The 10,362-nt window shown below is 39.5% G+C and overlaps 1 protein-coding gene across 1 annotated transcript; it reads right to left on the bottom strand.

Moving 5' to 3' along the window:
• Positions 1-8,985: 8,985 nt before the first annotated feature.
• LOC143996104 (peptidyl-prolyl cis-trans isomerase-like) lies at positions 8,986-9,742 on the bottom strand. The gene has a single exon (XM_077490953.1). It carries the CDS (start codon positions 9,695-9,697, stop codon positions 9,203-9,205), a length of 495 nt encoding a protein of 164 aa, XP_077347079.1. The 5' UTR covers positions 9,698-9,742; the 3' UTR covers positions 8,986-9,202.
• Positions 9,743-10,362: the final 620 nt, after the last annotated feature.

Genomic DNA, 10,362 nt, shown 5'->3' with positions numbered 1-10,362 from the left:
CGACGGACTCAATTCCTATTGGGAAAACCGTTTGTCTGTATGCTGGTCCAGCGTAACCAAATACGACGCAAGGGCAGCTATTGGCTACTGGCTATTAAACTTCCTTTTCTAGTCCTGTCGTACATCATCACATTCATGTAATTCCACATATAACCATGGCATGCGTGAGCAATATATCATTTAGTGATAACTTTGTGTAATTATTTTTTTTGTCATTTTTCAATAACTTGTGACAAAAAAATAAGATGGGCTCAACATGCCTCTCAGCAATTTCCTTGGGGTGTCTACTTTCCAAAATGGGGTAATTTGGGGGGAGAGGATTTGTACTGCCCTGCCATTTTAGCACCCTAGTTTGTAGACACTATAACTTTTGTGCAAATCAATAAATATGCGCTTACTGACATTTTTTTACCTTTTTATCCTAAATGTATGACTAAAATTGAGTTCATGAATTTTTTTTATAACAAAACGTAGAAAATATAATTTTTGCTCAAAATGTTCAGTCCTTTTCTGTTTATAGCGCAAAAAATAAAAATGGCAGAGGCAATCAAATACCATCAAAAGAAAGCTCTATTTGTGTGAAAAAAGGACGCAAATTTATTTTGGGCACAGCATTGCGCGATCAAGCAATTTCCAGTTAAATCAGTGCAGTGCTGAATTGTAAAAAGTGCTCTGGACGCTGAACAGCCAAATCCTCAGGGGCTGAATTGGTTAACAAGGTGTATCGGCTGAAATTAGAAAGCAAGATAACATGCATCAAGTCATGTACCCCCACTGCATTCCCAATTTTCTTTGTAACTTAGTCTGAACGATGCAGTATTTCACTGATTATATTCCCCCTGCCCTAGTTTACTTTCAGGCACAGTAGAAGCTCAGCATTATTTGATATTAAATCTTTTGAAGTCATTTCATCTACCATTTAAAACATTTATTTGTCCATTAAAAAAGCTCAGTTACACATTCTCATTTGCTGCCCTGCTAGTCTCAATACACCAGACAATTTTAAGGTAGTTAAAACTCCCTGTGATGGAATACTGACCTAGATACCCAGACTTCAACACTGGTAACAAAGTTGAATGTTCTCGTTCTTCCTAACACGTTGTATTTGGCATGTATGCTGCAATTACATTTTTTGCTAAAATCTGTGAAGGAAAATTAGACAGTAGTATTCTAGATCTTTGCTGTCTTGAGGAGCTATGCTGGCTGAAAAGTCTTCAGCATCCGACACACTTCTGGGAGTGTTGAATGCCTACTGTACAAGCTGTGTGGTTCCATCCACCAGCTCCTATGTCACTAACCTGTCTTGTAGTTGTTACAGAAGGATGTTCCAGCCTTAGCTGAGGAATGACCCTTATTTTTTTTAATTCTTGTAAATAGGTAATGAGTGTTAGAAATATGGGCACCCTATTAATAGTAAGGTACCCACCTATGCAGACTGACAGAATCATTGGTAATATTTAACTTAGCGTTGTAGATAGATTTCTCACAAATTTTTAACTTTTTCCAAATTAAAATCTGTGTAATCTAAGGAGGCAACATTTTAAAAAATTCAAGTTCAAAATTCACGTTGTCATTCATTAACAAACATTGTGGATTACATTTGGTTTAGGGTTGTCACGTACCTGGTCCTGAAGCCGAAATGGTTCTCCTCGCTGCTGAGTGTTCGTTGTCCAGATAATGGAAACAGGGAACATGAAGCTCAAAGAAGCAGAGATTTCCGGCTATGCCACAGATGAGAGATGTAGGTGTGGAGATCTCTCTGCAGGTGGATACCGGATGAGGTCAGTAGTAGGACCCAGAAGAGCTGAAAGCAGGTTGCAATGGTAAGTGCAGCAGGCTGGATACAGCAAGTAAATACTGTAAGCTGGAGCAACAGGTGAGTATTGCAGGAGGGTACAGCAGGCTGGGTACAGCATGAAGGCACCAAGGCAGGCCACAGCAGGCAGAGTAAAGCAGCAGGTGTAGTCAGGAATGATTGCAAAGGTAAGAAACCCAGTGGTCAGCAGATGGGAGGTCAGAGATGTGGTCTGGCAAGCCAAAGCAATCTGAAGTCAGAGCTGGGAGAGAGACAAGAGGTATCCAAGGGTAATCCGGGTCAGTAACAGATAATCAGAAGCATAAGCAAGCAAGGGAACAGGAAGCTGAAGACCAGTCAGCGGTGTCTGTGAGCATCAGGCATTCTGTTACCGGTCAGAGGGCGCCAGAATGTAGCGCAGGTGGCGTGTGCCTGCATGCACTAGCATGTGTCTTGGCACACATGCATTCACCTCTTTGTTCCCGTTACTTGTGTGCTCATTTCTGCTCAAACGGGTGTGGCCATATTGGGTATTGGCTAACATGCCAGGTCTTTGATCAAGTCTTCTTCGGCTTGTTCCCTGACAAGGGTGCTGTAGGTTATTGGTGAAATCTTTACAATAAAAAACTTTTGAAAGTCTTTTACTATAGTCTGGACCTTGAATTAAAGCATCTCTAAAAGGACACAGGGTAGATTTGGAGGCCAAGGCCCATATCACATTGACAATTTTGTTGGAGCGATTTGTAATGGCAACAGAATCATTCCCTCTGGAGTTTCTGTTACTAGAAAAAAGCAGCCAATGAAAGATCTGTGTCACGCATATTCAAAAAAATTTGTAGTTCAGTTGCTGAGCAATTGACTTTTGGATTTGGATTTGGAGCAAGGTAGAGAAGTGTTTGGTAAACTATGGGTTGGAACCCACAATGAGTCTCAAACTTGCTTGTGATGGGTCACTCACCGCTTAATTGTGTACCTTAATTTGTAAATACATTAATGTAATTCAGTGCTCTCTATACATCAATGGACTAAAACATCAGACACAATGGCGAAATGACAGGTGGCACCATCAAGTACATAGTTCAAACAGCATCACCAGCGCAACAAAAGTTAAAGTCAAGATATTTTGTTCACCACCATAAACATTGACTTTTTGGGGCCACTTGCTCAGGCAGTAATGACCAGCATTTGGCACTACATAGAGCAATGTTTGTTAAATTATGGGTTGGGACCAAATTTGGGTTGCAGACTTGTTTTTGATAGGTTGCCATTTCGCTGTTTACCCTAGTTTGTCAAAGTGTGAAATCTTTGGACCAGTGGCGGGTGATATAGTGCACTGACTATAATAAGGTTATCATATTTTCAAAATAAAATTCAGGGAAACCCTACTGTTCTTACCCACTTTTAAACCCCATCCAGAACTCACACCCCATTTATAACCATGCCCCAACAAAAGCATGCCCCATTTTTATCATGCCCTGAAACAACTGATTAAAGACTTTTGGAACAAAAGGTAGACATTCAAGATATAAAGACAAATTGCTTGGCCAATATAAGCAAAAGGAGCGATGTAGCATAGCACACCACAGTGAACTGTAGGTGTGGCCAAATTGCAGTTACTGGGTCCCAGTATGGCAATCATTTTCTTATTTGCGTCCTCAATAGCTCCCCATGTTATCAAATGCAGCCTTTAATCAGCATTGCACTTTAGCAATTTGTAGCTGCATAGATATACACTGTAGGCAGTTATAGCAGCAACTTTGTATGCAGTTGCAAATCCCCGTAGAAAAGAAGCAAATACTTATTGCTGCTACAGATCTCTGCCCCAAGGTTACTAATGTGCCATGGTCATAACACAAGTACTTACAGGCGTCACAAGGTGAAACACTTCAGTTCAAAGATGAGCTCCCGATTTGGTCTGAACACAGGTTAAGACCGAACTTTGCTTGTTCTGGTGTTCATCTGAATGTCAAACCTTTAGCCTGTTCATAGGGAGCTGAACGTCATATATATATTAGTGGTTAATCTACACTGAAGTCTGCCACCAAATCCCCATCATTTCTTCTAGGTCCAATGGCTCCTGGACACTCATCTACCCTTAGGTCCCGGGGGAACCTCTGCTGCGGTTTTTCGCAGCAATAGAGATCTAGATGCCATCTCTTCCAAATTTTACCATGTGGTTTTGTACCATTTGTACCATGTGGTTTTGAATATACCCAGTTATATATCTTTGGACTCTGTCTACAGAAATTGATGTACTGCCCGAAATAATTTACACTTTTGTTCATTATTAACTGTTGAACAAATTTAATTTTATTTGCAAATTGACATGGTTTTTCCATAGATGCACTGTAAACTGTGGCTGTCTCCTGATGAATTGGAATAGAAATGCATAGAGATTACATTTTCTGCAAATGAACAATGATTTATTAATCACGTTGGCATCGAGTATGTGCATTGGAGGAACTGTGATTTTACTTCTACACAATCAATGTGAACATGTATATGATTTTTATGTAAATTTAAATAAATGTAGTATTTTTATACATCTGCTGCACTATTTTACTTAGCAACACTCATAAAAGTCCCCTGGGCAAATTGTTACTTTGATTGTTCTGGAATATTGTTGACTAAGTGCTGCTGTGTCTGAGCATGGGGGCAATGTGTTTGTTTCTGTGCCCAATGGCAATCATCTTTGGTCACTGGACGCATACCTTCCAACTTTTTGAGATGGGAATGAGGGACACCTATCAGCAAAAGTATACAGGCATAGGACACACCCCTTGACACGCCCTCTTAAATTGCTTTTTTTTTTACCGCTACTATTCCTTTATATTGGCTTTTGGGATTTACAAATGCAGCAATTTAGAAATCAGGTGAAAGGTTTAGTGCTGGAAAACACTTTTTGATAGATAAAAAGGGCATTTTATATACAACTATATAGATCAGACCAAAATGAGGAAAAAATAAGAATGAATGAGGGATAGAGGGACATTGCTGCAAATCAGGGACAGTTGGGAGCTATGTGGACTCCCACTGATGACTTTACTCATGCATGTGTGTACAGGATTTATATTGTCTTCTCCCAGCAACTGTCTCCTCTCCCCGCATGCAAAGAAACATCTGGGATATACATTGTATATTTGCATTGTAAAAGGAAAATTGCAAAGAGCTTTTTTTGGGGGGTAAAAGAGACTTTGCATGTTTATTATGCAAAAAAAAAAAAAAAGAAAAGAAAAGATCTCCTTGCAATTTTGTTTTTTTGCAGGACTTTATTTCTGCTTTAAGAAAGATTTTTTTCTATCCTGCTACAGCTGAATGAAATTCTCTGGAGCAGCGTAATCTTAGCAAACCCGGAAATGCATCACAAGCCTGTTGGCAGGAAAAGGGTTAAAATATGCTGCTAAGCGCCACACATACAATAGTTGCCATGGCAACCTTTATAATCTGACAGACAATTCTGCCTGACATTTTTTTTTTCCCGCAACCTTCACAAACTCACTAAAATGCATTCGATGTGAAAGAGAAACCACGGAAAATATATGCAAATATATACGCATTCTGTGACACTATCTATCATCTCGAACTGTGATAGGTAGGATGAAGCACAGCTCATGAATAATCTATTGGAAGAAATAAACATATGGGCCGGTAATGATATCTGTTGTTTCAGGTTTAAAATAAACGGATAAATCCAACCAACAGAATAGACACAACTCCTTATCAACACAAACAGAGATATATGCATTTGGTGCACAAAGTGTTATATATCAAACCACCTGCAATTTATGCGAAGTGCTGAAATTGACTTCTAACAACTGGATACCCAAAGGTCAAGTAGGCTATTATAAACCTCCGCTAATTATTATTTTGATTTAAAATGGCCACATAAAATATAATTCATTATGTTATCCAAAAACAGCAACCATTTTAGTGACAAAACATATAGATAATACTCATTGTCAGGTGTATTTATAATCATTTTAATTGTTGGGTCATGTGTAGTCACTTCTCCTCCTCAGGTTTTTATAGCGAAGGAATTCTGTACCAACAAAAAAGGAATTAATAAAAGCTGACCATGTTATTAGCATAAAGCTGCACCACTGGAGCAAATAAAAAGTTGGCAAACTTAGTGACAGGATCAATTTTTACTAATGACTGGATTCACACCTTTCCATGCACATTTCTATGTGTTTGGTCATGTGTTATCAATGTTCATTGACATGTGTTTGTAAGGTATGTTGATGAATGTTTTCATGCACTGTCATTGATATAAACTGGCTCTTAAGCCCCATACACACTATCAGATTTTCTGCTGATTTTTTTCCTTCAGATTTACCAAAACCATGTAGTAGAAGGGCCTGCCTGATTGCATACACATTGAAACGCCTAAGATTTGACCTCATATTGTATGGTTTTGGTAAATCTGAAGGAAAAAATCTGCAGAAAATCTGATAGTGTGTATGGGGCTTTAGAAGCATACTGATGTATCAAAAGCCATTGAAGATAAGAAAAAGCATCAACCCACTAGTACATTCCCAGAATGTTCTTTATTAGATGTAGCAATCAACAAAAAAGGAAAGTCAACATGTTTCCGGGGTTACAAATGTCCCCCTTCCTCAGGACTAGAAAGAACAGTTTAAAAATAAATAAATACAACTTTTGTGCGTTCCGAACTTGAAAAGGATCAAGGCCCTAAATAAAAGATATCTTGTAAATAGAATGTCTACAATCATAATTTTCATAAAAAGATTATTTATTTGAAACAAGGCAGTGTATAATCAGAACGACATCAATATTACTTAAAAAAAGAGGTACATAATTTAAAATAATCAAAAAATTATAGTAGTAATAATTCAGAAAATAACATGATACAAATTAATGTAGTATATATATATATATATATATATATATATATATATATATACAATATCTCACAAAAGTGACTATGGTGTCCGTTTAGTATATTTTGATATTTTACATCTCTGGAGTTCTCTGCTCTTCTCAGAGATATTTGTTCTCACCCATGTGGCAGTTTAATATATAATGTAGATCACTTCTCCCACTGAGAATAGAAGTGATCTACAAACGCTCTGAGAACCCTGAACGGCTTCTGTTTCTGTAATCTCACAACCCCTCACATTTTTGTAAATATTTCATTATATCTTTCCATGTCACAACACTGAAGAAATTACACTTTGATACAATATAAAGTAGTGAGTGTACAGCTTGTATGACAGTGTAAATTTGCTGTCCCCTCAAAATAACTCAACACACAGCCATTAATGTCTAAACAAACAACAAAAGTGAGTACACCCCTAAGTGAAAATTTCCAAATTGGGACCAAAGTGTCAATATTTTGTGTGGCCATCATTATTTTCAAGCACTGCCTTAACCCTCTTGGGCATGGAGATCACCAGAGCTTCATAGCACAGGTTGCCATTGGAGTCCTCTTCCACTCCTCCATGACAACATCACTTTGCTGGTGGATGTTAGCGAGCTTGTGCTCCTCCACCATCCATTTGAGGATGCCTCACAGATGCTTAAATCTGGAGACATGCTTGGCAAGTCCATCACCTTTACCCTCAGCTTCTTTAGCATGGCAGTGGTGGTCTTGGATGTGTGTTTGGGGTCGTTATGTTGGAATGATGAGCTGCGGCCCAGTCTCCCAAGGGAGGGGGCTCATGCTCTGCTTCAGTATGTCACAGTACATGTTGGCATTCATTGCTTCAATGAACTGTAGCTCCCCAGTGCTGGCAGCACTCATGCAGCCCCAGACCATAACGCTCCCACCACCATGCTTGACTGTAGGCAAGACACACTTGTCTTTGTACTCCTCACCTGGTTGCTGCCACACATGCTTGACACCATCTGAACCAAATAAGTTTATCTTGGTCTCATCAGACCACAGGACATGGTTCCAGTAATCCATGTCCTTAGTCTGCTTGTCTTCAGCAAGCTGTTTGCGGGCTTTCTTGTGCATCATCTTTAGAAGAGACTTTCTTCTGGGATGACAGCCATGCAGACCATTTTGATGCAGTGTGCAGCGTATCGTCTGAGCACTGACAGGCTGACCCCCCCACCCCTTCAGACTCTTCAGCAATACTGGCAGCACTCATATGTCTATTTCCCAAAGACAACCTCTGGATATGATGATGAGCATGTGCACTCAACTTCTTTGGTCATCCATGGAGAGGCCTGTTCTGAATGGAACCTGTCCAGTTGTATGTTCTTTCCCACCATGCTGCAGCTCAGTTTCAGGGTCTTGGCAATCTTCCCATAGCCTAGGTCATCTTTATGTAGAGCAACAATTCTTTTTCTTCAGATCCTCAGAGAGTTCTTTGCCATGAGGTGCCATTTTGAGCTTCCAGTGACCAGTATGAGAGAGTGAGAGCGATAACACCAAATTTACCACACCTGCTCCCCATTCACACCTGAGACCTTGTAACACTGGAAAGGGAAAATGGCTAATTGGACCCAATTTTGACATTTTCACTTACAGGGTATACTCACTTTTGTTGCCAGCAGTTTAGACATTAATGGATGTGTGTTGAGTTATTTTGAGGGGAAATTTACACTGTTATGCCACGTACACACGGTTGGAATTTCCAACAACAAATGTTCGATGTGAGCTTGTTTTTGGAAATTCCGACCATGTGTAGGCTCCATCGGATATTTTCTGTCGGAATTTCCGACAACAAAAATTTGAGAGCTGGATCTCAAATTTTCTGACAACAAAATCCGTAAATTCCGAGCGTGTGTATACAATTCCGATGCACAAACTTCCACGCATGCTCTGAATCTAGTACAAGACGGAAGCGCTTGGTCTGGTAAAACTAGCGTTCATAATGGAGATAGCACACTGGTCATGCTGCAAATTTTTTAATCTTTTAATGCAGCACATTTTCTTCTTCTTTATAATGCTAGAATAATGAAGTTGTTTTGCTGCTTATATTCACACAGAGTTCTGACAAACTGATTTCTTTATTATTTCTTGTGATCTCATGAATAACCTTTATAGTTTTTTTTGCCAGATCCACAGAAAAATGTTTATATATTTTTTTTCTAGTGATCTACTTTTTTTTTCAAGATCTCCTGATTTTTTGTTTTTTTGTTTTTTTCTAGTGATCTCCATAATATTTTTTTTTCATTTTGTGTGTCACGTTACCACAACACCATTATTATCTTGTATATTTTTTTTTTTTTTTTTTAATGGTTTATTTTTTTATTTAGATTGTGTTCTGCAAGGAACAGAACATGTGGAAAAAATGAACAAACAAAAACAAAAGGATGGTTGCAAGATGCAATTAAACTCCAGAGACAGTCCAAGGACTGAAGAATTCCGAAGCAGATTGAAAAGGAATGCTTGTGATGTTAAGACTAGGATGAAGATGCAAGTTCCAAGTTCCTTTAAATCTGGCCACAGTCAGCAATCACAAGTTTCTTGCTGGTCTTCCCTGACTGAGAACCATAGCTTTCCATTTTTTTCACAACATCCATGCCCTCCACAACTGAACCAAACACGACATGCTTTTTATCAAGCCAGCTGGTTAAGGTAGTACAGATGAAGAACTGGGAACCGTTTGTGTTAGGGCCAGCATTAGCCATAGACAGAATTCCTGGTCCAGTGTGCCTCAGAGTAAAGTTCTCATCTGCAAACTTGTTTCCATAGATAGATTTTCCACCAGTTCCATTGTGATGGGTAAAGTCTCCACCCTGGCACATAAAGTCAGGGATGACTCTGTGGAAGCAAGAGCCTTTGTAACCAAATCCTGGTTGTCCAGTGCACAACTGATAGAAGTTTTCACAGGTCTTTGGAACAGCATCAAATCTCAACTCAATAATAATGCGGCCTAGGAGGTTGCCGTCGGCTGTGACATCGAAGAAAACCCGCTTATTTGCCATGGTGACGAACCGGCGAACGAACTGTACAGCGAAATGAATAATTCTGCGATCACCGCTCCTTTCGGCGAGAGAGAACAACCCGAAAAGCTATCTTGTATATTTTAACCTCAAAGAGATTGGTTGGTGTTGGTGTCCCTTGTTAATTTGACATTGTATTTTTGAAAAGTACTTGTCTACTCACAAACAAACTGTTCTTTTTGAACTTAAACACATAGCCAAGTATTTGTGATAAAAAAATAGACATTTATTAGGGGTCATAACAAAATAAAGAGGAAGGCAATGCTTGATAAACTGGTGAAATTGGCTAAGCCTTTGTACCCCAGGGCACACATCAACTATTTGACAGGAAAAATTGGTTAGCCTGAGGAGTCCATTAAATAGGGAGCACAATCCGGTCAAGGACTCTGAGAGATCAGGAACAACAGCAGATAACATATATGTCCCCAGGCTGTGGTCATACCACAGCCTGCTTCTTTTGTCAGACCAGACTGAACCTAGGCCATTTCACTCTTGTCTTCCTTCCACGCTTGCTTCCATGCTTGCTTCCGGGCTGTTGCTCTGGTGTTGGAGTTGTGGCAGGAGGTGGAAGAGGTGGAGGAGGAGGATGGTCCAACTCACACAGGTGGGTTTTGCTTGTGAGTTCACCCCTCAACTCCTTATTTAGG

Source organism: Lithobates pipiens, unplaced genomic scaffold, assembly GCF_037356315.1.
Source record: "Lithobates pipiens isolate NorthernLeopardFrog02 unplaced genomic scaffold, aLitPip1_a1.2 Scaffold_19, whole genome shotgun sequence".
NCBI lineage: Eukaryota > Metazoa > Chordata > Amphibia > Anura > Ranidae > Lithobates > Lithobates pipiens.
Note: the sequence above shows the minus strand (reverse complement) of the source record. Positions and strands in the feature narration are given on the sequence as shown.

Excerpts from the sequence above, each read along its gene's own strand:
- LOC143996104 (XM_077490953.1), bottom strand. The coding sequence starts at position 9,697 with ATGGCAAATAAGCGGGTTTTCTTCGATGTCACAGCCGACGGCAACCTC.